The sequence below is a fragment of the Trachemys scripta genome, chromosome 1 (genome assembly GCF_013100865.1).
Source record: "Trachemys scripta elegans isolate TJP31775 chromosome 1, CAS_Tse_1.0, whole genome shotgun sequence".
Lineage (NCBI taxonomy): Eukaryota > Metazoa > Chordata > Testudines > Emydidae > Trachemys > Trachemys scripta.
Genome location: NC_048298.1, coordinates 217,152,980 through 217,180,361, shown reverse-complemented (window position 1 = coordinate 217,180,361; position 27,382 = coordinate 217,152,980). Strand labels below are relative to the sequence as shown.

Here is a 27,382-nt window from a genome sequence, read left to right as displayed (position 1 = left end):
AGACTCCTTTATATGTGGTAACCAACCCATATAAAAACGTACCACAATATTTAAAAGTAATGTTTCAAACCACTTCATATCTCTGTAGAGATGCTGCTGTTTTAGGTGAGTGCTGTAGAATATAGTAGTATGTTTTCTCCTGATAGACCAGGGGTCGGCAACCTACGGCACGCAAGCCGATTTTGAGTGGCACGCAGCTCCCTGCCGCGGTCCCAGCCCCACTCAACCCCCACCGCTCTCCCCTGCGGGGGCAGGAGGTAAAGCCTTAGTCCTGCAGCAGCCAAGCTTCCCCCTCCCACCCTTCTTCCCCCAGCGTGGTGCTTTCCTGCCCCTCCTCCTCTCCTTCCCTGGCCAATCAGCTGATGGCCCTAGCGAGGGGTGGGGGGAGAAAGCGGCAGCATGTACACAGCTCTGTAGAGGACGCAGAGAGAGGTAGGGACGGAGCCTGGGGGAAAGGGGTGGAACAGGACATATCCCTTCCAGCCCCCTGCCATGAGCCGCTCAGGGCAGGGGGCTGGGAGCACCCCCACAAGCCGAGCACCCCAGGCTTCTGCCCTGAACCCCCACCACCCCAACACACACCCATCCCTCTGCCCTGCATCCCCACAGCCCCATCCCTCTGCCCTGAACCCCCCAACACTCAGCCTTCTGCCCCGCCCCCCCCACACCCCCAGCCCCCTGCCCTGCACCCCCCACACTCCCAGCCCTCTGCCCTGAACCCCCCACACCCCAACACACACTCAGTCTTCTGCCCTGAACCCCCCACAACCCAACACATACCCAGCCCTCTGCTCTGCACCCCCCACACCCTCCAGCCCTCTGCCCTGCACCCCCCAGCCTTCTGCCCTGCACCCCCCACCCCAACACACATTCAGCCTTCTGCCCTGCACCCCCCAGCCCTCTGCCCTGAAACCCCCCACCCCAACGCACACTCAGCCCTCTGCCCTGCACCCCCCATACCCGCAGCCTTCTGCCCTGAACCCCCCACAGCCCTCTGTCCTGATCTCTGAACTGCCCCCACACACACCCCAGCCCTCTGCCCTGACCCCTGAAACACCCCAATCCCCCCCCCACACACACACACCCCCGGTCTGGGGTCCCGGCTGCAGGCCCTGATCAGCCCTCTGCCGACCTAGGTGAACAGAACGCCAGGGTGGCAGTGAGCTGAGCAGGCTGGTGGCGTAAGATCAGCATTTTAATTTAATTTTAAATGAAGCTTCTTAAACATATTGAAAACCTTGTTTACTTTACATACAATAGTTTAGTTATATAATATAGACTTATAGAAAGAGACCTTCTAAAAACGTTAAAATGTATTACTGGCACGTGAAATCTTAAATTAGAGTGAATAAATGAAGACTCGGCACACCACTTCTGAAAGGTTGCCGACCTTTGTGATAGACCCAGAAGCATAATAATAATAATGTTAGTTTTAATCTCCTATTTTTTCCCTGGGTTGTCCAAATCTAACTGGTCTCCACTTTCTTAGGCTATATCATGCTTCCAAACAGGCTTGTACTGTTTTCTTTGGGGGAGGGAGGCACTGTTCTAATTAAATTACCTTTTAAATTTTTTAAGTTGATACGGAAGGTCAATAGATCAATCAATATGACTTTGAAAACCAACAGCTTTACATTGCCCACAGGTATTTTTAAACACAATTAAAATGCAGTTTAACATGCCAATGGTTCAGTCATGCCTTCACTAAACATATTTTGTAAATCATCACTCACTACCTTTTCTTTAATATTTAGAAGAATGTTCCATAACCTTTTAATTACCTTCAAGTGCACTGAAAATGATGCAGCATCATGTAGCTGTTATAATGTCATTTTCCTGTCTGTATATTGGTTGTTGATATGGAAAGATTTTTTAAAAGGGGAAAGAGATATTTCTTGTATCAGGGCTGTGGGCAAATTCATCATCATGATACTTTTGAGGGTTAGAGTAAAGTAAGCATCTTTACCTGAAAGTATGAAAGGTGTTCATAAAATACTGGAAATTAAATATAGAAATGACTTTTTCTTTGATGAATATATGTCCGTGTGTACTCCGACGTAGGTGCACATGCATGCAAGATCAGTTTTTTTGACTAGCTGTGTCTGTCAGGGCTGCACATACACCCTCTGCCTCCTTGTGCCCCTATGTGAGGTCATAAAGGACAGAGTCATTGCAACCCTCCCATGGCAACAAGACAGAACTTGGCAAATGTTCAACCTGCTACTACTCAGAGAGTCTTCAAAATATTTTTTTCTCCAATTTTGTGAAAAAATCTTCCTTCATTCTTCATTAGGACATTATCAGCAACTCTGCCATACAGAGGTCCAGCCACTTTGAACCAGCCACCATGCCCCATGGTGGACTCCAAACCCTGCCTGTCCTATTATGAACTGATCCCTGTCAAAAATGGGCACGGTGGCTTTTCTACCCAGATAGATATGCTCTGTGTGTAAGTCCTTTTCCTCCACAAATCCAGGGAGGCTTGGCTCAAGCTACGCCTGCAGGGGCAGTCCGTTTGGATTGCTTCAGACCCAGAGGTGACCATCACTACCAGATCAAGGCGAGATAAATCAACATCAGCCAGTGCTCCTGTGAGTACACCTTATACTCTAGGATTGGACACTGGAAACAAGGCAAAGAGAGCACTGGCAGAACGAGACCTGGTGTCTTGGACACCAACCACCTCAACATCAATGAAATCTTCAGTACTGGACACCTCAGTATGGATGAACCTGGCACCAACATCCCAGAGAGTAAAGCCAGCATCTGTGCTCAGACATAAAGTTGACATTCTTTCACAGAGCTGGACGGAGCCCAGGATAGCACCAAATATGAAGGAAAGTCCTGGAAGGAGGAAACACAAGATCACTTCTCAAAGCACAGAGCCTCTGAGTTCTTGATCAGAGCAGGAATGGCACAGGGAACAAGAGACAAGGCACCAACCTCAGAACCCAGCAATGCTCTAATACACACCTGGAGGACACTGGATCATGTCCAGAGATGTTCCCTATTCCAAAGAGGTGACTGGTGCTGGAAATGGCCTTTGATACCTTATCGCCCTATGGCACCACTGTTTGAAGAGAAGATATATCCCTCCTCACTATCACCAGTGTACTTGCTTTCACTGGTTTCAAGTACAAATCTGTCTTCTCTGCCCTCAAAGAAAGCACCAACCAGGGAGCTGTTGTTCGCAGCTCCACCCCAAATGGGATGTGAGTGGCATTGGGTTGGCCAGCCACAACCAAGCCAGTGCCCATATGGCATGCCATCCTGGCCACGTCTCATGAATCCAGGAGCAGATCCCCCTCCCACATTTCCAGAAAGAGGAGGAGATCCCATTCCCCAGTGGCATCATTAGCCGGGCTGTTCATGCCAAAACCAGATGTGGACCTCCAGGAGCAAGATGCAACAGAAGGATTACATCAACCTTGTCTCCACCCAAGGAGTCATCCTTATTGCCAGATGAGGCAATGACACCATCCCTGACACTCGGATGGACAACTTGAAAGCTTTTAATGACTTCCTGTCCCATATTGTGGAGACCCTCGTGTGACAGACCCAGACCAGTGGATTACAGGAGTCTGGTAGAGGGCAAATATACTGGTCACTGGATGAGTAGTTTTCTGTTCCCTGAGTGACCAGAGCAGGGGCTGCACTAGAGTAATCAGGAACCTGCTAGAACCAGTTAAGGCAGGCAGGCTAATTAGGACACCTGGCGCCAATTAAGAAGAAGCTGCTAGAATCAATTAAGGCAGGCGAATCAGGGCACCTGGGTTTTAAACGGAGCTCACTTCAGTTTGTGGTGCGAGTGTGAGGAGCTGGTGGGAGCAAGAGGCGCAAGGAGCTGAGAATGAGAGGGTGTGCTGCTGGAGGACTGAGGAGCACAAGCGTTATCAGACACCAGGAGGAAGGTCCTGTGGTGAGAATAAGGAAGGTGTTTGGAGGAGGCCATGGGGAAGTAGCCCAGGGAGTTGTAGCTGTCATGTAGCTGTTACAGGAGGCACTATAGACAGCTGCAGTCCACAGGGCCCTGGGCTGTAACCCGGAGTAGAGGGCGGGCCCGGGTTCCCCCCAAACCTCCCAATTTACCTGGACTGTGGGTTCTTCCAGAGGGGAAGATCTCTGGGCTGTTCCCCAACCCACATGGTGAATCTCTGAGGCAAGAAAATCCGCCAATAAGCGCAGGACCCACCAAGATAGAGGAGGAACTTTGTCACACTGGATATTGAGACTACATTTATATGAGAGAAGTCTCACCAACTCTTTGACATTTTGAGTGCCACATAACATTGGCCAGAATTTCCCTCCCTATTAACAGTCGATCCTGGAACTGGGCAAAAGACCATGTAAAACCCTACTCTTCCTCCCACTTTTAAAGGAACAGAGAAGAGAGATCAGGTGCCCCCAAAGGGGCACTTTACAACTATCCAAAACCCAAGTTCCCTGGTTGTTTTGGCAGCTGAGGAAAAATCACAAAAGAGATACGTACAGACAAAAATCCCAAAACCTTTGACCTTTATGGATGAAAGGCACATTTTGTCATCCTCACTGCAGCTTTGGGTGGGTGAACTACCAGGTTCTGTTTAACAAATACAATTTCCTCACTTGGAGAGGGTCACTCACGTCCTATTTTATATCCCACAAGGAAACAGGGGTAAGTTAAAGGAGATCATGAAGGAGGGTTAGTTGGTCATGAGAATATCTCTACTGGCAGCCATTGATGCATCTGATATGCCCTCAAGGTTGATGGCTACAGCTGTCACTATGAAACTGATCTCATGGCATCAGGTATCTGAAGGTACCATATGGAATACAGGCTATTACAAAGGATCAGCCCTTCAAAGAGATGGAGCTCTTCAGACAGAAAACACACACCGCACTCTGCTCCCTCAAGGGCCACACTACAGTCCTTAGGGATTTACCCATTGGCCCTCTATAGAAAGTCATAGAATTACCAGAGGACAGTGTCCTACTCCTGAAGCTGACAGTCACAGTACCCACAAAGAAAGAAGCCCAAGTACTCTAGGGAGTGCCAGTTTTCTGCCTCTTTGTCTAACCCAGCCCCCTCTGAGGCAGCAGATTTGACTGGAGAGTCGAGTCATACTGGAGTCAATCTGGAACCTGCACCCACCTTTGGGAATCGCCTTGCTCCTTTCTACCAGGCCTGAGTGGCCATTACAGCTGACTGGTTCATGGATTTTGATTTGGAGGATGCATATTTCCATATAGCTATGCACCTGATCCACAGGAAGTATCTAAGACTCATAGTGGGACCAAATCATTCCCAGTACCAGGTACAACCATCCAGACTCTCCATGACACCAAGAGTCTTCATGAAGTAGCAGCAGAATTCAGGAAGAAGGACATTCCCATCTATTCTTACCTGGACAATTGGCTGATCAAGGGCAGATCCCTGCAGGAGATGGCAACAAGCCTAGAATATACCCTCTCCCTGTTCTCTCAGAGCTTCTGGTGAACTATGAAAAATTGTCTCTAACCCTATCACAAACTATATTCACAGACTATAGTTCATAGGAGTCTTGATTGACTCCATGGTGGCAGGAGTGTACCTCCCAAAGACCGGTTCCTGTTGATGCAGTCACTCTTACTCGGACTAGAATCAAACCTGATTACAATAGCATGGACATGTCTGGGGTTGCTAGGTCAGATATGACTCCACTTGCCAGACTTCACTTGAGACTGCCTTAAATCTGTCCCTCTGTGAAACACCAAATGAGCAAAAAGATTTTGGTTACACTTCACATCGTTGCAGAACTGAAATGGTGGAAGGAACCCAAAAATGTGTGTGGAAGGTGTGCCATTCTCTGATTCCCCCCCGCCCCCCAGGCAATATCTTTAATCACAGATGCATCAGGCACAGGTTGGGAGCCCACCTGGACCATCAAAAATGTAAGGGACCTGGTCCCCAAAAGATGTCTGGTCCATATCATTTTCCTGGAATTCAGAGCCATCAGGCTAGTATGCCTGTTCTTCAAAACTCCATAGTGCAGACCCTGACAGACAACACGTCTGCAATGCACTATGTAAACAAGCACGGAAACGTACATTCATCTCCCCTCTCTCTGGAAGCCATCCAGCTCTGGATATGTTGTCACCACACAGGGTAGCAGAGATGCTCTTTCCCTTCCAGGAGTTAGCAACAACCTGGCAGACTTCCTGACCAGACAACTGGTGACTGTTCACAAGTGGTCCCTACAGAGATGCATTGTAGAACCAATATCCCATGGCTGGGGGTTCCCAGGAGGGACTGTTTGCCACCAAGGTTAATGCCAGGTGCCAGAATTATTGCTCTAAAGGAGGCATGAGCCCAGGCTTATTGCCCAACATCTTCCTTCTCCAGTGGAGCCCATATCTTCTTTATGTCTTGTCACTGTAATTTCCCTGATCCCCAGCGTGATTTCCAACATCAAAAGTGATTTTTCTCATAACCCCATCCTGGGTAAGGCAGTTTTGGCTGACAGACCTGTTACAGATGTCTGTTCAGCAGCTGATCCAGTTCTCTCACTGCACAAACCTGATCTCACAGCACTATCATCAGATACTCCATCCAGACCTGAAGTCTCTGCACCTGACAGCCTGGGTGTTGTCTCATTAAGTAACCATGGACAGGAACTGCTCTAGGCAAGTCCTAGAGATCTTGCTATAGAGCAGGAAGACCTCCACCAGAGGGATTTATTTATCTAAATGGATGAGGTTCTCAATTTGGCTGGCCCAGCAGAGCCACGTATGCTTTGATACCATGGATCTTCAACTACTTGTTGCATCTGTAGCACCCTGGCAACTCATTCTACTCCATCAAGTTTGCAATGATCTTAGGATGCCGTCCACCAGTACAGTCATGCTCCATTTTCTCTCTGGCAGTATCAAAGTTCCTCAAGAGTCTGTTATGTACGTATCCACTGGTCAGAGAACCCTGCTCCTGGGACCTCAGCATCATCTTTTTGAGATTCCTAGGCCTTCGTTCGAATCCCTTTCAGAATGCTCCTTACTTCATCTCAGACTGAATACTCTCTTCCTACTGGATATCACTTCGGCCAGGAGACTGAATGAGCTTTAAGCATTTAAATGCTGACCCTCCCGCAATGTCCTTTCACAGAATGAAGTAGTGCTGAAACTTCACTGCAAGTTCATCCCCAGGGTGGTCTCAGAATTCTACCTAAATCAATCCATTATCCTATCTGTTTTCTTCCTGGAGCCCCACACTACATTGAGAGAAAAGAAGTTACATACACTGGACTTTTCCAGAATCTTATGTCAACAGACCCAAATCATTGAGGCTGTCTCCTCATTTATTGCTGGCTGTGGCTGGCCATTCCGAGGGCCGGGCCATCTCACTTCAAAGAATATCTAAGTCGCTATCACAACATACCATACCATGGAGAAATCCCAAGGCAAACTCCACTATGTTGTGCTTGCATGGCAGCCAACTAGTACCACATTTGGCATAGGGCAAAGATAGCGTTCTGGATGCTTTAGAAAAGACGATCCTTACAAATATAAACAGCAGGAGTTTACAATGCCACCTCACTCTTCACCAGCCAGGTCCCTTCTTCCCTCAGTCTCATTTCTTTCTTTTGTTAAAACACAAAATCACCTGAAGATAATAATGACTCCAAAAGCTGCAAGGGGCACAAATTCCATACAGCAAACCCAGATTCTTATCTTCAAGATAAATAATATAAAGATTGAAACAATAAAGCATAAAGGTGAGTTTTCTATAGTTGATAGCAATATTGTAGGTAGAGAAGTAATTGAGTAACTGTGATATGTTGAAAGTAACTTGAAACTTGTTGGAATTTCATTAATAAAACCACTGTCTGCTTCTCTCTGATGTGGCCAATTAAAACAGAAAACAGGATGAAGAGAATGTACCATGGAACTAACATGTCTAGTTGCAATAAACTACAGCCAAGGGTTTTCCTTTGATGGCTTTTTAACTAGTTGTTTCCAGTCAATATGCTTTTCAGTTTGCTCTGGGCTGCAAGACATTCTAGTCTGTCCTTGCTAGAGCAAAGATACTTTAATCAAATCAATCACCATCCTATCTAGAACACCATTTCACTCATACATCCCTTCTAGCTGTGTGTGGTTTCTACATTAGCACATATTGTAACAATGCTACGAAGCTGAGAGTTTCAGTATTTTCCACTCTAAACATAATTTTATCACCCATCTGTAAAACTTTGCTCCAGGCAGGGCCAATCAGAGGGGGGCCAGAAGGGCCATTTGGCCTGGGCCTCAAGCTCAAAGGGGACCTCAGATTTAGACACTTGCTAATTTTTTGGCATTTGATAAGTTTTGCAACTTGTTTTTATGCACATCCCTATCGGACCAAAATGTGACACACACTCTCAGCTTAGAGCTGCAAATTTAAGCAAATAAGAGATGTGATTTGGTTAAAGACATCATTTTTTTGTTAACTGATATAGATTTTGTCATATTAAAGAGTTAAAAAATTTCATAAATATTAATAAAAATATATCGGTTCTGATGGCACAAGATTAGACCGCGATGAATATGTCCTCTCAGATCAGCTGATTATATAAACAAACCACTACTAGTGGCTGGTGCTAGATCAAGTGTGTGTTGAAAGGTAGAGAATTATTACATTTCAGTGTCTCTATAGTTTTACGTCTAGTTGACTAAGGAATTATTTATGTGTGAGAATTCCTCATTATTATCTTCATATGGTAGTTAAAAGAGGTGACTGGTTGGTTGGTTGGTTGAGCCCTAGCTTGGTAGCTTGGCCATCATCATAGGCTTTCGTGGTCTATAGGCCCAGGTGAAAATTTCAAGGTGAAAATGTGTGAGGACAATCTTGTACAATGAGTTTCATGAGGACACATGTTTGAAATTTTTGACCATTATCTCTGTCTGTATCTGTGCTGTGTTTAATATATATATATCATCCCTTTCTCTTGGGATAAGAGCATTTGAATGGGCTCTCCATGCTTAAAATCAACTGTGACATTGCAGGAAAGCTAGATTTTTCCTCACTAGTTAGTGCATTTGCACATAAAAAGGCTAGAAAAGCATTTGTTAAATACAAAAATATTCAAATTGTCTTTTTTTTTTTTTTTTGTGCCTGATTTTGTTTTCATGTGTTGTCATTTTTTATTTTTATTATGGTTAGGGGGCTCAAAAGCTGGAAGTGCCCTGGGCCTCTCTGGACCTCTGAGAGGGCCTGGCTTCAGGTGACAATTTAGTATACAATTGGCTTTTTCTGAAGTACATTTTTGTGAAGTACATCTTTTTCTGAAAGATGAATTCATCCATTTAAGAGTGCAGAAAAGCATCTTAAAACTCAAAAACTCCATGTGGTTTTATAAAACAAAATTTTACAAATGATGAGTACAATCCATACAGAATTTGATGTGCTTATGTGCATATCAACACCCAGAATGCTCCTTTTTACATCGCTGTGCAGGTGTCTTGAATTCTATCAGCTTGTTTGTAGGCACTGACCTCTTCTTTGTCAGCTTTACATAATGGTGCCTTCTCACTTTTTAATTTTTTTTAATTATTAAAAATCGTCTGGTTTATCAGAACATGCCCAGGGAAATGCTGTCAAATTCACAGTAGGCACTTACTGAGGTTAGAAGTTCATCGGAGCATGCGGATTTCCTTCATGGGTTGTTTTTAAGCTGAAAAAAACAAGTGATCTACATGAAATTCTGTAAGATGAGTTCACAACTCGTTGAAAGACTGTATTCAAAGACTAGTTATCAATGGTTTGCTGTCAAACTGGGAGGATGTATCTAGTTGGGTCCCAAGGGATCAGTCCTGGGTCTGGTGCAATTAATATTTTCATTAATGACTTGGATAATGGAGTGAAAAGTATGCTTATACAATTTGCAGATGACACCAAGCTGCGAGGGGGCACAAGCACTTTGGAGGACAGGATTAGAGTTCAAAATGACCTTTACAAATAGGAGAATTGGTCTGAAATCAATAAAAATAAGTGCAAAGTACTTCAGAAGAAAAAAACAAATGCACAACTACAAAACTACACAACTACAAAATGGAGAGTAAGTGGTGAGGTGGTAGTACTGCTGAAAAGGATCACAAATTGATCTGAGTCAACACTGTGGTACAGCTGTGAAACAGATTAATATAAATCTGCAGTGTATTAACATGAGTGTCATACATAAGAGACAGGAGATAATTTTCCCACTCTACTCGGCACTGGTGAGGCCTCTGCTGAAGTACTGTGTTCAGTTCTGGGTGCCACACTTTAGGAAAGATGTGATGCTGAGAATGGACTTGCCACCACTGTCCTGTAAACATCTAACAGCATTTTGTTGGAGTCTGATGGTCTCACTGTGATGGAAGTGGAACTATGCTGTAATAATTTATTACTACAGTATGTTGACGTGGTTATTGAGATGTTCAGTGTATGAATATATTGTTTTAGTTTAATAAGAGCTCTAAGGAAAAACAAGCAGGGAGGGAAAAGAATAAGATAAGCCACCCCTAAGCAAACACTGAAGGGTTGTTAAGAGATAATGCCAGGATAAGAAAAGGCCTGGAAACCAGAAGGTCAGAAGGAATATATCAATTTAAAAAGGAACACACTCTCAAGAGGAGCAGTTGTTTGGAGGGACTATATGGACCCAGCTAAGGTGTCTGAAGAAACTAGGGCTACCTAGGTTGCCATCACAGGATGGTAGGGCTTTAGGTAAGATAGACATAGACTATTGTTTTAAAATCCTTTTTTGTCTATGCTTTGTTCCTACTGGCAAAATAACTTTGGGTCACTGTGTACACAGACTCCTGAAGGGAAAAATCACAGGTACTAAGTCCAGTCAGGCCTGCTGGGCAAGCACAGTTGATACACATTGTAGTTCAGGGTGCAGTCTAAGTGGGAGAGAATTATGGACTTCTGCCCTCAGGGTAGGTAAAAGCACAAAGCCTGCCTCCTGAGGGGATGCATTCAGAGAGACCGGGAAGGGACAGAGATGCAGCTAGACCTGAAACCATGACATTCGCCAGCACAACGGCAATACTAATAAACATGCAGGTTAGATGGAGTGCTGATTTTCTATGAATAGATGATATGTGGTGAACTAGCTGAAATAGTGGGCAATTAAAAAAAAAATACAGCTGTGTGTTCATTGTGAGAGTGTGATATCGACATACAGCACTGAGAATCTCCAGCAGCCAGGCACACAAATTCACAGGGAACAGTAAATAATGGCATGGAAATATTTGACCATGGCCAGCAGTGTAACCACAAAACAAAAACACATTTAAATCTACAACCAGAGTCGCATCCAGTTTATCATCCTCACAACTGTGGCAGGTCACGTACATCCAAAATTGTACTCTGCTGGTGCCAAGCCACAAAACACATAGTCTTTGGTTATGAAGTGATCAGTGTTGGATGAGGAGTGGAAGGATGGTCCAGGGATTAGGGTACTAGCCTGGGACATTAGAGAACTGGATTAAGTTCCCGGCTCGGTCACAGACTTCTTGTGTGACCTTGGGCAAGTCACATTAGTCTTTGTGCCTCAGGTTTCCAGCTGATAAATGGGGATAATAGAGTGCGATTACCTAATGGGTGTAGTGAGGATAAATCCATTAAAAAGTGTGAGGTGCTCAGATACTATGATTATAGGGGGCATATAAGTACCTGAGAGAGATTAAGATATGAGTTGTGTATGTGCAGGAGAGTCTTTGCCATCCGCTAGGTTATCTGCCATTATTCTCAGTGTCACTCTTTCACTGCTACTTTTACTAAAAAAGCCAGTCCAGCAGCAAATTATTCATGCATTGCATTGCTGTGTTGGACACCTTGTCTGGGTTTCATGTCCTTCCCAACCTTTGGACTCCCTAGGTTGATTCATTTTCAGATAAACATGCCATGGTGCTTGAAGATTATTTGATTTCTGCGCTTAAGACTTTCTATAAATTTGTCACCGTGGCTGCTGCACTCCCTGTAAGATTATGCTTTTTTTTTTTTTCTCCAGTTGTCTGCTCAGAGCAGATTATCGATGTAGAAAAGTCCCTAATTGGCAGTGCTCAAAGGAACAGAAATTCAGAAAACTGAGCTCGGGTGCTTATGTCCTGTATGTTCCTACCACAAAAAATTAAAGGGGTAGAAAAAGAGGGATTAAATATAATTTAAAATAAAAAATACAGGCAGGTGGACTGGGAGGAGCTGAGCACAGCACCAGGGACAGGTCTGCCACATTTTTGCCTGTTTTAATTATAGGAATCAGTAAATTTCCTAAGAAATTCATGGGGGCCAGATTCTGCCTTTACCTGTACATGTGTAGCACTCATTGACAGACGTGGGATTTGTGTGTTGATGTCTGAGAGCAGAATATGATCCAAGGTGTTCAGGATTTTATTTACCGTATCAATCTATAGCAAAAGGACATTCTTTCTGCTAAGGAATTCCAAATGTTGCAGAACTGCTCCTGTCAGGGTACCTAAGGATCTGTAAAGTCCATATTTATCTCTAATTTTTCCTTGTAAATTGCAATTGGTGTCTACAGCAGTTTATTTAATTGGTACCACCCCCACCACTTGTCAGACCTCATCAGGAGCACGGGCAGTCTTTTTTGAACTATCACCTGAGTGGCCACATAGGAACCTGCACTTCCAACAGAGCTTGCATCTTATATGTACTTGACCAGCCAGCTAAAATACCTTTGCTCAAGCTTCTTGGGGAGAGAGATGTACAGTAGTGCTGTGTGAACCTTCTTATGCTTGGCTTGTGTGGGTTACGTGAACCACATATGGTTTTCAGGGCTAGGTAGTAATGAGTCTGGCAAAACCCTGCCTTCGACAGTAACTGAGACAATCAGCCCAGAACTGTGAAAGTTCTGTGGAGCTGGGCTGAAGAAGCCACCCACCCTGCTTACAATCCTCCAGGGCAGCCTCTACCCTGCAGCCTCTTCCCAAGCCCTGTACTATTAAATGTTTTCTGAGGACTGGGTGAGTCCTGTTTCTTATATCCTGGAGTCAGGTGGCCCCTCTGTAATTCCTAAGGCTGCCAACTTTCTACTCACACAAAACCAAACACCCTTGCCCTGCCACCTCTCCCACCCCTCCTCTGAGGCCCTGCCCCTCCCCTTCTTTGAGGCCCCATCCCCCACTCACTCCATCCTCCCTCCCTCTGTTGCTCGTTCTCCCTACCCTCACTCACTCATTTTCACAAGGCTGGCTCAGGGGGTTGGTGCGTGGGAGAGGATGAGGGCTCCAGCTGTGGGTGTGGGCTCTGGGATGGGTCCAGAAATGAGGAGTTCAGGGTGCAGGAGGGAGGCTCAGGGCTGAGGCAGGGGGTTGGGATGTGGGAGGAGGTGAGGGCTCCAGCTGGGAGTGTGGGCTCTGGGGTGGGACCAGGGATGAGAGGTTTGGGGTGCAGGAGAGGGCTCCGGGATGGGAAGTGGAGTCGAGGGGTTTGGAGTATGGGGGGCTCTGGGCTGAGGCAGGGGGTTGGTGTGTGTGTGTGAGGGGATGAGGGCTCTGGTTGGGGGTAAGGGCTCTGGTGTGGGGCCAAGGATGAGGTATTTGGGGTGTAGAAGGGGGCTCCAGGCTGGGGCAGAGGGTTGGGGTGCAGGAGGGTGTGAGATCTCAGTCTGGGGGGTGTAGACTCTGGTGTGGGGTTGGAGATGAGAAGTTTGGGGTGTAGGAGGGTGCTCCGGGCTGCAACCGAGGGGTTCTGAGAGTGGGAGGGGGCTCAGGGCTAGGGCAGAGGGTTGGGGCGTGGAATGGGGTCAGGGGTGCAGGCTCCTGGCAGTGCTTATCTCAAGCAGCTCCCAGAAGCAGTGTCATGTCCCCACTCCAGCTCCTATGCAGAAGTGCGGCCAGGCAGCTCTGCATGCTGCCCCGTCCACAAGCACCGCCTTCGCAGTTCATTGGCCATGGTTCCTGGCCAATGGGAACTGCAGAGTTGGCGCTTGGGGTGTGAGCAGCGATACAGAGCTCCTGGCTGCCTCTACACCTAGGAGCTGGAGGGGGGGCATGTCGCTGCTTCTGGAAGCCGTACAGAGCCACGGCAGGAGGGAGCCTGCCTTAGCCCCGCTGTGCCACCTGACCGGACTTTTAACAGCCTGTTCAGTGGTGCTGACCGGAGCCTCCACGGTCCCTTTTCAACCAGGTGTTCCAGTTGAAAACTGGACACCTGGCAATCCTAGTAAATCCCCTAGATCGTCAGAGTGATTATCATGTTATGAAGATTTGTGTGATGTGCTATGGGTGTCATTTTGTTTTGCCATTATGAATGGATAGAGCTGGGATTCTAGGTAAGTACCACCGCTTATTTTCCAATGTGGCCCCTTTGACTATAAAGTGTCCTGCAAGCGGCTAGTTTGTAAGGTTATGCTTACTTTTTCAGACATAGTCTGATGTGCACCATTTCAACTGAATTCTGAAACCATCCCGGTTTAGTGGACTAGGAATTCTATGCAAACATTTTGCTCAGGGTGCATGTATTTTTTCCGTTGATGTAGGCTTTAGAAACAATTACTTTTCATACATACTAAGCTCCTTTAAACAAGACCTGTTATCTCATGCTCCCACCATTCTTGCATTGTGTGTGTAGTGGAGGGTCGAGGGTTTTCTGAATAATTTTGTTTTGAAACAAAGGGATATGTTGCATGAATTTTCTAAATTTGTGTTTTTTTCCTCCTACAGGTACTAATATGGTTAATGCAGGAGACATGAATGGTTCTGGCAATCTGATGGATTTCCTGGATGAGCCTTTCCCTGATGTTGGGACATATGAGGACTTCCACACAATTGATTGGCTGAGAGAGAAGTCGCGTGACACTGACAGACATAGGAAGGTAAATCAAAACCAAGTCGTTAACTATGACCTTTTATTTCAAAAGGTCAGACTTTGGAAAATTAAGGGAATTCGTTTAAAAAGTCAGCTGGACTGAGGAGCTTAAGGGCTTAAATATGGAGGAGGGTTGTCATTTTTTTCAAATCAACTATACAAAAAATTTGGAAATTTGCATCCCAAGTAAGAGGGAGGAAACTTGAACAGAGAGGTTGTAGACCCACCTGGATAAATAACACTGCTCTACAGCCAAAATGCTTCTGAAATAAATGTAGTCAAACTTTACTAATTCTGGGTCACTGAGAACGAAAATGATGCTTAAAATTGTTGATTGGCTCTAGTTTTCAAGATATGCTATTGGGTCAGTATATTACAACCCTTGACTTGGGAATGGCGGAGGATAAGTGAGTTATAAAGGGAAGGAATCTCAATTTAAACCAGAAATGACTAAAATACATCTTTGACTGGATCTATGAATAAATCTATGACTGGGTTTGGAAAGTACTAGCTTTTTAGGCAAAACAATGAATGATGCAATCTGAAGCTGGTATTGCGTCATACATGATATGAATTTCATCATGTTATGCCTCGAAGTCATGGATGATGCAGTCATAAAGAAGCTTACATCACTCTGCTGAACAAATTGCCCTATATTAGCTCTAGAAATCATACAGTATCGTGCTCTCTTTATTTATTAGTGTTTGATTTTGCAAAGGGACACATTTCTGTTTAGCCAAGTGAGCAGAGATGCCTCGTACTTGTGTGAACAGCGCAGATAACTTCTGCTATGTTTGTGGTGAAGTGACTTTTGCATCACAAAAGCGCAGTATAACCACTATGGTTAAGAAAGCCTATCACCTTTATTTTGGCTGCAAAATTGGAGATCAGGACAAGAGGTGGGCCCCACACGTATGCTGCAACACTTGTGCAACAAATCTTCGCCAGTGGTTGAACAGGAAAAGGAAATCTATGCCTTTTGCAGTGCCAATGATTTGGAGAGCGCCAACAGATCATACCAGCAATTGTTAGTTCTGCATGGTGCCTCCAGTTGGGAAAGGTGTGTTTAAAGAAGAAAAAGTGGACTGTGGCTTATCCAAATATTCCATCAGCTATACGCCCAGTACCCCACGGAGAAGGATTGCCGGTTCCTGATGCACCAGAATCATTCTCACTTGAGTCAGATGAGGAAGAGGATGAAACTTCTGGTTCTGAACCATCAATGTCACAGGACCCACATTTTCTCCCATCCTCCTCCTCTGAAACACACCTCATAACACAAGGTGAACTGAATGACCTTGTCAGGGATTTGGAACTACCCAAGAGTAAGGCAGAGCTGTTGGGCTCCAGACTACAGCAGTGGAATCTCCTGCCAGGTGATGTTAGGGTTTCCATGTTCCGTGACCATCAAAAGGATCTTGTCCCATTCTTCTTCACGGAAGGTGATCTTGTAGCCTGCAACAACATCGATGGTGTGATGGCAGCCCTCAACATCGTTCACGATCCAGATGAGTGGAGACTGTTCATTGATTCATCGAAGACGAGTCTTAAAGCTGTTTTACTGCATAATGGCAATGTTTTGCCATCAATTCCAGTTGGTCATGCAGTCCATATGAAGGAAACCTATGACAACATGAAACAACTTTTGAGGTGCATAAACTATGACCAACATCAGTGGCAGCTTTGTGACTATTTGAAGGTTGTTGCTCTCTTGCTTGGTCTGCAGACTGGATACACAAAGTACTGCTGTTTTCTTCGTGAATAGGATAGTCATGCAAGAGATTCCCACTGCATCAAGAAAGCTTGTCCACTCCGACAGTCATTGGAGCCTGGGAGGTGTTCAGAATCCACCACTTGTTGAATCAAGGAAGATTTTGTTACCACCCTTACACATCAAGCTGGGTCTGATGAAGAACTTTGTCAAGGCCATTGACAAAACACAAGCAGCTTTCAAGTACCTCCGTGGAAAATTTCCGAGGTTAAGAGAAGCTAAGATAAAGGAAGGTGTCTTTGTTAGTCCTCAGATTCGTGAACTTCTTCGAGATGATGCATTTGACCATGCACTGCGTGGCAAGGAAAAGACGGCATGGAAAGCCTTCCAGTTAGTGGCAATACATTTTCTCGGAAACAAGAAGGCAGACAACTACAAGTTGTTGGTGGAAAACCTCCTCAAGGCATACAAAAGCCTTGGTTGCAACATGTCACTAAAGATACATTTTTTGCACTCTCCTCTAGATTTTTTTCCACCGAACTGCAGAGCAGTGAGCGACGAGCACAGCGAATGATTTCACCAGGACATTGCAACAATGGAGAAACGCTATCAGGGCAAATGGAGCCCATCAATACTTGCAGACTATTGCTAGACAGTGACAAGAGATGGTCCATTTAATGAATACAAGAGACAAGCCAAGACGTGCCGAGTAGACACTGAATAGGACTAAACTATGTACAGAATAGTTTTTTGCCTTTTGTTTCATAATACATTTTATTTATATAACCCTTTTGCTGATTTTTAAAGTGTTCCATAAACAGGACAGGTGAAATATTATCATGTAAAGCAACCATAAACACATGAAAAGACCTAGGTTTACAATTTATGATTAAAACTCTACTATCTACACAATATACGTAGACATAAAATGTAAAAACTTAAATATCTTAGAAACAGTAGCCAATCAGTTGTTTTAATTGTCATATTTGAATTCAGCACATCAAAATACATAATAAATAGCACATTTTATCTCTGAAGCAGACGACTTCTCAAAAATTGTAGACCAGTGTAATCACCTCAAAAAAGGTTATTAGGAGTAAGCAGAGAGCCTATAAGGATTTGGAAAAGGTATTAATCAACAAAGAAAGCTACACTATGGAGGTTCGAAAATGCCCGAATAAAGAGAGAATTGCTAAAAGTCAAGCTAAATGAGTTCTTGCTAAGGAAATTAAAATAAATAATGAGGTTTTTTAGCTGTATAACTAGAAGTAGACTAAGGATGGTTGAGGTTGGGCCACTATGCAGTGTGGATGGGAAGGAGATGAAAGATAATCAAGGTATGGCCCCAAAACTAAGTGAATACTTTGTCTTGGTTTTAATAATGATGATAATATGGAATATGGGTATGAAGGCAGTGTCTAGAAATGGAAATGACCATATCTGAGGTGGAAGAAAAACAGAAAGAGCTTAATGCACTCAAATCAGGCATACCGGACAATTCCCACCTCAGAATACTGAAAGAACCAGCACATGAGATTGCTAGTCCAATTGCAAGGATTTGTAATAAATATATCTTTTTGGGGTAGAACCATATGACTGGAGACTAGCTAACATTGTACCTATATTTAAGAAAGTGAAAAAAGGTGATCTGGGCAATTACAGACCTGTTAGTCTGACCTCAGTAGTATGTAAGGTTTCAGAACAAATTATGAAGGAAAGAATAATTAAAGTCATAGAGGTAAAGGGGATGCAGCGTAACATGGTTTTACCAAAGATAGATCAGGCCAGACTAACCTGATTTCCTCCTTTGACAAAATAACTGATTTTTTAGCTATGGGAAATGCAGTAGATCTAATATACTTGGACTTCAGTAAAGCATTTGACGCTGGGCCACATGGGAAATTATTTGTTAAATTAGGGATTGATATAAGCATTTAAGGTGAATAAGGATTTGGCTAAAGGAGAGCAGGCAATGGGTTGTGTTGAAAGATGAATTACCGGACTGAAGGGAGGTTACTAGTGGAGTTCCTCGAGGATCAGTCTTGGTCCAACCTTATTCAGTATTTTTATTAATGACCTTGGCTCAAAGAGTAGGAGTGTGCTAATGAAATTTGCTGATGATACAAAGTTGGGAGGCATTCTCAATACAGAGAATGATCGGAATATTACATAAAAAGATCTGCATGACCTTGAAGACTGGAGTGATAGAAATGGGATGAAATTCAATAGTACAAAGTGCACTTAGGGTCTAACAATAAGAATGTCTGCTTCAATCTGGTGGCTCATCGGTTGGAAGCAATAGAGGAGGAGAAAGACTTGGGTGTGTGGGTCAATCTCAGGATGACTATAACCCACTAATGTGATGAGGCTGTGAAAAAGGCAAAAGCAATCCTAGGATGTATCAGGCGAAGCATTTCCAGTAGAGCTAGAGAGAGAGGTATTAATGCCATTATACAAGTCACTGGTAAGACATCACACTGGTTCTTGCTCATATGCTCCATGTCTAATTGATTGCCATATGTGATATTCGGCTAGATTGGCAGTGCCTATGGGAACAGGAGTACTTGTGGCACCTTAGAGACTAACAAATTTATTAGAGCATAAGCTTTCTTTTTTTGCCCCATAGGCATGGGGGTGCAAGTCAATTGCCAGAATTATCTGGGAATATCTCACTTAATCCATTTTCTGCCATGGCAGAGGCCCTGGGCTTTGGTCCATCTCACTCCTTCCTGTTCTCTCATGATGGCACACATTAATCTAGTCTCCTGTGGGCTGTAATCCTTTGGTTTAATTTCAGTTGTTGGGTTTAGCTTGCAGGGGTGGGTGATGTTTGTATCGTAATATACAGAAGGTCAGACTAGATGATCTGGTGGTGCCTTCTGGCCTAAAACTGTATGACTTTATGTAAGAGATGCAGACTCAAACACAAATGCACTCATCAACAAAAGCCCAAGTTATATCTATACCTAAAGCAGGCAAATGTTGTTTTCAAAACTGTTGTATCATCTCATTGTGCACGCCCTGTTTCTTGAGCAGGACCTACAAAAAGATGGTCGTAATTTGCCTTTCATTGCTCGTGGATTTCATCTGTCAATATGAAAAAAAAAAAAAAAGAAGAAAAAACATATTGAATCTGGTGGATTAGAGCTGAAATAATAAGTAAAATTGTTAAGGTTGGACAAATTCACTTTAAACAACTTGATCACGAGCTCTGTAAAAACAATCAATGTTTTTAGTGTTCAGTCCATATGTGTTCAAATAAGAGTCTTGCCTTGTAGATGTGACACAACAGAACCAACTCTTATGCATCAGTGTATGTATTTTTACAGATTACAAGCAAAAGTAAGGAATCCATATGGGAGTTCATCAAGAGTTTGTTGGATGCCTGGTCAGGATGGGTTGTAATGCTTCTCATAGGACTACTGGCAGGTATGTGCACAATAGCAGAAGTGCTGTGTCTGGAACTCTCTCTCACAGTCTTCCTGCAGAGCCATCTGCTTATCTTTTACTTACTTTGTCTGGTCCCCAACTTTTCAAGATGGATGAGATAAAGAGACAGTTATGCACCGACACAGTTTTAGTGCTTCACTTGGAAAGTCTCACACTGAGTGCTGACCTAGAAAAAGTGCTATTAACAAGTAATGTGATTTCTGTATTGCTTTTGAAAACATGCCTCTGAGTGGAAGTGCCTTGAACTGTTTTGACTATCTCAGCCTCTGATTCACATGTTCCTTTCTTGCTCTTGTGAATTTAATTCCATGGATAGATAATTTGATGCAGGAGGAGAGTACTGGTAGAGTACAATGAAAATATAGTTCTCTAATGCACTAGATTCATTGTAGACTGAGTTATCTCTTTATATATGCCTGAAAAAAAGAAGAAGAAAAAAAAAAAGACTAGACACACAACCAGTTTCAGACTGACTTCCAGATCTGCTCACAAGTCAGACAGACATTACATATTTAACAACAAACTCAGATGGGAAATTCATTAATTTCCTGAGTTGCTCCTGTCTCCTGCTCAGTTTAGCATGTCTTCGAGTTTGGAAAGCTGCTCTCATGTTACCAACCTAAAACAGTGGCCTTGAATAGTTTTTATGCTGTCTCAGTTATGTCAATGTGATTATGACTGCTAGGAAACAGCATGATGCCAAGTTTTACACACCATGTTCTCACCAAAACTAGTGTGAATCTCCTGGTTTAACAAATGTAAAGTTAGTACCCTTAATATCCGTGTTTAGAACTGTGATTGAAAGCTGTTCTGGAACATTATGGCTAAAGCTAGCTGGAGCATTTTTGTTGAAGTGAAATTTTGGCAAAATATGCTGTTTCATGGAGACACATAAATTTACCCAAAACCCACACCCACCCACCCCTGGTGGTTAGGGTACCAATCTGGGAAATGCTCAAGTCAGTGCTCTGCCTGAGTTGGGAAGAAAAGCTCTGCTCTGAATCAGGACTTGGACCTGTCTCCCCCACATTCCAAGCCAGTACCCAATTACCCAGCTGTACAGTGAAAACATATGCTCGCTCGCGCTCTCATTCCAACGTGGAACCAAAATATTTTGAAACTTCAAAAGTTGATGCCAAATGGAATTGTTGTCCTTCATGTATGTTGTATGGGTGCGTTGAGGTTAGGATGGAGCTAGTTAACATGTTAACTAACTCCACCCTTTCCCCGAATGTGGATACAGGTTAACACCTTTTATCTCAACCAGCTAAATCGAAATAAAACATGTTATCCTGCATCTATGCTAGGGAAAAGGTTGTGGTTAGGTTGGGCTTAGTTAATGGATATTAACTACTCACAGACCTACACCTTACCACTTCCTTGACTACTGTACACCACAGACAACACACAACACATTTAATTCTGCTCTTTTAGGGAAATGTGCCTTCCAGTATCCCCTTTACCAAACGATCCTGTCCAAACACATCAAACTACCCCTCAAGATTGTCTTCTGCACACTTCTTCATCACTGTGGTGGCTTGATGTAGTAGAAAGAAAAGGCCAGTGCTTAGGGAACTAGCCTGGAGCCTGAGAGGCAGGCTCTGCCACTAACTTCCTGTGTGACGTTGGGAAAGCCACGCAGGCCCTGATATTTAAAGGTGTTGAGGTGTTGTTTCACTCAGCATTGCAAGGCCTAAGGGATCTAGATGGCTAAGTCCCATTTTCAAAAGTGATTTAGGCACTTAGGAGCCTAAGTCTCACTGAAAGGCAATTAAACTAGCCTGACTTTCTGAGGTTTCCGAGCAGCTGCATCTCCCATTGACTTCCCTGGAGTGATGAGTTTTCAGCACTTACGGAAATCAGGCACAAGGTTTTCTGGCTCATAGGGCTCTACCTAATCTATTAGCACACAGTACTACCCAGGCAGGTCATTCAGCCTTTCCATGTCTCAGTTTTCTTATGTGAAAAGTAGGCCACATGTGTAGCACTTTCATCTATTAGCAGATCTCAAAGCACTTGACCCCAGCAACCTCATTTTGCAGCTAGCATAACTATGCAGTTTTCTCAGAGGCACCATAGTGTAATGGATGAAATGTGAGTCTATCACATCAGAGGTCTGGACATATGTTCCCAGCTGTGTTACAAACTTTCTTTGTGACCTTAGACAAGTCACTTTATAAGGTTAAAAACAATCTTATACTCCAGGGGTGGCCAAACTGTGGCTCACAAGCCACATGCAGCTCTTTTACTGTTAAAGTGCGGCTCAAGGCAGCACCCCTCCCCCCCATTCTCCACCTACCAGACTGGTGGGGTGGGGGGAAGCTCAGGACCTCTGCCTTGCAGTGGGGTGGTGGGATGGGGGCTTCTACCCAGCGGGGAGGAGGGTCTTGGGGCTTCAGCCCTGTTGGATGTTGTGCTGCCGGGGGTTGTGCTGAAGCCCTGAGCCCCATCAGGCACCTTCCATGGCGCTGAAGCCCCAGCTCCTGGCAGGTGTGCCCCGGCTATTGAACTTGTGAAGATTGTCGTATGCGGCTTGGAGGGCCAGTAAGTTTGGCCACCCCTGTTATAGTCCTTGTTTACTCCACCTCTGAAGTGACACGAGTATTGATTTACCTGACAGGGCATGGTGGAAGGCGTCTCTAAGGATCTGTCTATACTGCACGCCATGGGCGGCAGCATGGAGGGGATGTGTAGCGACACGCCTCAGTGAATAAGCAGGCGGCATCCACACTGCAACGTGTAGCTCCGTGTATCAGTGAAAGGCTCTGGCAGAGGGGGGAGGCAGCTGTGCCTTACCCTCTACGCTGCTGGGGGGTGTGCGTAGTGTATGTACTCGACATGCTGCCAAAAGCAGGGTGCAGGGTAGACGTACCTTAAGAGAAGCTTGGGAAGTGTAGCTAAATAGGGAGGTCCATCAGAGGCTGAGGTAGAGACCGAACTCTGCACATTTTGGACAGGGCAGAGGTTTCCTTGTGCCAGTCCCAGATCTTGTGTTTCCTTGAACCAGTTAAAGCTTCTGATCAGTGGGAGGTTTTTCTGAAAATCATAGAGCTTACTGCAAAACTCACTTAGCTAGGCACATTGGGGTCAGTAGCGTTATGGTGATTTACACCGACTTAGGATATGGCCCACTGTTTCCATAGAAACTTGAGCAACCAGAAATGACACGCCACAAAAAACCAAACAAACAACAAAATCAAACTAACTCTACAAAAGCAAATACTTGGATTGCTACACCAGCTTTCCCCTTTGCTTCTCTAGTGATCTCACATACCTCTCATTGGCGTATCTGTGTTCTCCTTTAGTTTGGAGAGAGATTCTTCCCATATCACATTTAAATCCTTTATTGTTGTCATATGGCCTTACAGTGGTGACAAGTATTATCCCTCTTGCTGACGTGACAATAAATGTGATGTACTTTTGAAGTTATTGCAAAACTTTTCAGTTGTCTTTAAAGAGTTTGTTTCTAATTTAACTTTTGAATACAATTGTAATAGTTTTTCAATAACAGCAGCTGGAGACATCAGTGTAGAATAAGTCCAAAATAATCACAGTAGAACCTCAGAGTTACGAACACCTCGGGAATGGAAGTTGTTCATAACTCTGAAATGTTCATAACTCTGAACAAATGTTATGGTTATTCTCTTAAAAAGTTTACAACTGAACATTGACTTAATACAGCTTTGAAACTTTACTATGTAGAAGAAAAATGCTGCTTTAATTTAAATGAAACAAGCCTGGAAACAGTTTTCTTACCTTGTCAAATCTTTTTTTTAAACTTTCCCTTTATTTTTTTAGTATGTTTAACACAGTACTGTACTGTATTTGCTTCCCCTCCCACCCCCTCTGTCTCTGCTGCTGCCTGATTGTGTCCTTCCAGTTCCAAATAAGGTGTGTGGTTGATCAGGCAGTTCGTAACTCTGGTGCTCATAACTTTGAGGTTTTACTGTGGTGGAAGACAGGCTTTCACAGTCTTATGCACGATGCAAAATGCATTGGTGCTAAGGTGACTTCTCTGTTTTCACAATACTAGAGCTATGGTAGATTACGCTGTTTGATTAGGACTTATACAGGAAAGTCAAGATCTTCTCTGGGAATCCACAGCATAAGGCATATACTCAAGCATTGTTTGGCCACTGGATGTCACTGTTGCTCTGTATAATTTTTGAAAAAGCTGACTCTGGCAATGAAGGATGAAGTTAATAAAGAAAGCATTTTAAGGATGTTTTTATTCTTGGGCTTGAATTACTATTAGGTATCTATATCAAAGACTAAATCATAGTCCCATTGATCTTAATGTCTAAACTATCATAAAATTCAGTAAATCAGGATTGGACCTTAACATTATTTTTATTACTTAAATTGCTCATTTTGAAGATCTGTGTACTGGGACCAACAGAAATAGGTGTGTGTGTGCACGCACACACACCTCCTCTCATCTACTATGTGGAACAATTTCCCCCCTCCTGCAGTCTGATATGTATACGTTGATTTCTCTGCATGTGTGAAGTCCCATTAACTTCACTGGTACTCCAGCAGTCAAATGACATGCTGGCATGGATCAGCGTGCAGGATTGGGACCTGTGTCTGTATTTGGAATGTGATGTCCTATTTTATCAGGGGCAGAGCCAAGATAAGAATTATGGTGTTAAAAAGAAGCATTGCCCAGTAAAATGTAGAAGAAGAGAGGATATTTTTGGAGAAGCTCAGTTCCTCCCTACTAACTTTCAGCTGTTCAGTCTAATTATCTGGCACATTTTTATGCTCATATTGTAACTGGTCCTTCAGATCCATGAATATGTTTTGTTTCAATATAATTAGATTAATGTGTGTTCCACTTAACTTTATTTTTTATTTCATGATCTTTTTTTCAGGCACGTTAGCTGGAGTTATAGATTTAGCTGTAGACTGGATGACAGATCTGAAAGAGGGTGTCTGCTTATCTGCATTCTGGTACAGCCATGAGCAGTGCTGCTGGACATCTAATGAAACCACATTTGATGACAGGGACAAATGTCCCAAGTGGCAGAAATGGTCTGAGCTTCTGGTAAACCAGTCTGAGGTATGCAAGATCTGGTTAGGCTGGAGACTGGTAAATACTAACCATTCCCAGAATATTCCCCCCCCCCCCCCCCGCCCCTCTACTCTGTTATATTCTCTTTAAGCAGCCTGCCTCCCAACCCCCAATATAGAGAGTTATGTACTGCCAATATTGTTACCTGGGGTTCCCACAAACATTTTCTGCTTAGCCTGTTATAAGCCCCAGGTCTCATGGGTATGTGTGCTGCAGAGACGAAGTCTGTGAGAATGTATCCTTACTAGAATAAAAGAATTACCTCATTTAGATCTGGGTGAAAATTTTCAGACAAGCCATTTATTTGCTAAAAAATGCAGTTGTGGCCAACCTGAAACTATTCACGAATTTGACCTGATTAGTTTTGGCTCGAAAAATGTTCTCCAATATCTCGTGCGCTCTCTCTCTCTGGAGAACAGAGTTATGTGAGTATCCTCCACCAGCAATTTTTAAAAAAAATAGCTGATGCTTGCTACAATCTCATTCATTCAGGAAAAAAATGTTTTGGATGTACTCTTATGGGCTCATGGGATAAGTCATCTTTGGCTTAAGGGATTTAGCAGAATAAACATAAGGTTTGACTCCATCAGGGAGAACACCACAACCTTCACTTTAATTTGGCAGTGAAATTTTAACCTGGAACTCCATATAGTCTCTAAGAACCCTGTCATCACTGTACAACAACAACTTGGTCATTCTTAATAGTAACCCCAAAGCTGTTGTTTTAGTTTTAGCTGGACTGCACTGTCTGTGGACATGCCTGGTCTAATTTTCCAGAGGTGTTGTTTCACTGACTTCACTGGAACTTGTGTGTATATGCTGCGCTGTTAGATACCAAGCAGGAATCGCTCCTGTACAGTGGGTGAGGCACTTTGCATGGCATTTCAACTGTCTTAGTCAGTATTTATAGACTGGTAGTTGTTTCTTAGTAACATTAAATAAACATTGTCCCAGGCTAAATTGTTGAACTGGAGTGAAGTTGTAGTTTATTAGAAATTCCCTGGATGGAGAAGAGGTGGGAAGGAAGAACCAGGGGGAACATATAATTGATATAGGCCCTGTCTTGAGGAAATCCACAGCAGGCCACTTGATTTCTTGGAGGACATAAATAGAAAACACCCTCAAGGATATTCGTTTTACCCATATGCACCAGAAACTCAACCATCAGGTCTACTGTATATTATGCATTGCATTAAGCATAATAGCTGGATGGGTGTTTTAGTTCACATGTAGTTAATATTTTCACCATATTCAAGCTAGGTTTCTGATCCTCAAGGGTATTATTTCAGTGAAAATAACTATTAGTTTGACAAAAACAGCGAGGAGTCCGGTGGCACATTAAAGACTAACAGATGCATCTGAAGAAGTGAGTTTTTTACCCATGAAAGCTTATGCCCAAATAAATCTATTAGTCTTTAAGGTGCTACCAGACTCCTCGTTGTTTTTGTGGATACAGACTAACACGGCTACCCCTCTGATACTTGACACCATATTAGTTTGACCTGATTCTGGCGACTCCCCAAGACCAACGGAGCTTCTAAGATCTTCAGTCTTCTCGCGTCTCCCTGGCTGCTATAGTCAGTAGATCTAACTGTATTAATATTGTTGTTATATTATGGTAGCATCTAGAGGCACCAATCAGGGATCAGGGGCCCACATACAACAGAAAGTCAGTCCTACCTCTGTACAAACTCTGCAGGCTTCTCAAAGCCTTGTAGAACTTCTAAAAACAATCAAGATTGATTTAATTACAGTCAGTACAGAGAGGGATTTTTGTTCTCATGCTTAAGTTACTACACCTTGCTGAAGACATCCAAACAACAGACACAAGCACAGTGAAAAGAACTGGTTGCCTTGAGTGTACAGAGGGAACAATTCACAGAACATTTTACATAAAAAGTTCTTGGAGGGTTTTTCCCAGATGTAATCTGTTCAGACTCTTCTATTTTATGCACAGCTGTGGCTCTGCTTATCATGTCTAACTGAATATGACATTTTGGAGCCCTAGATGTAGATAGATTTTTTTTGCAAACCATTTCTTCCCTGTGGTTTTGGGCATTATGGCTGCTTTCAGCCCCTTAAATATGTTGCCACTATGAATTCTGACACATCCTATAGGATCTGTCAATATTATTTTAATTATAGTCTTTCTATGAAACCTCCCCCCAAAAAGCAGATTTAATTTAGAGAAAACATGAAAATAAATCAGACTATGCACCAGACCATATTTTCTTCCCGACTCCTTATTATACAGGTTACCTGTGTGGGCCATCCATTCAATCCTGTGCTCTTTCCTTCCCTTATTCCAGTGGCTTTCAACCTTTCCAGACTATTGTAC

At 43.6% G+C, this 27,382-nt stretch overlaps 1 protein-coding gene across 1 annotated transcript in view; it reads left to right on the top strand.

Moving 5' to 3' along the window:
* CLCN4 (chloride voltage-gated channel 4) overlaps window positions 1-27,382 on the top strand; it is a 58,510-nt gene that overhangs the window by 6,557 nt on the left and 24,571 nt on the right. The window contains exons 2-4 of the mRNA XM_034757214.1: window positions 14,665-14,816; window positions 19,850-19,949; window positions 24,845-25,032. Coding sequence (XP_034613105.1) covers window positions 14,673-14,816; window positions 19,850-19,949; window positions 24,845-25,032 — 432 coding nt within the window. The 5' untranslated portion in view covers window positions 14,665-14,672. The remainder of the gene's footprint in view (window positions 1-14,664; window positions 14,817-19,849; window positions 19,950-24,844; window positions 25,033-27,382) is intronic.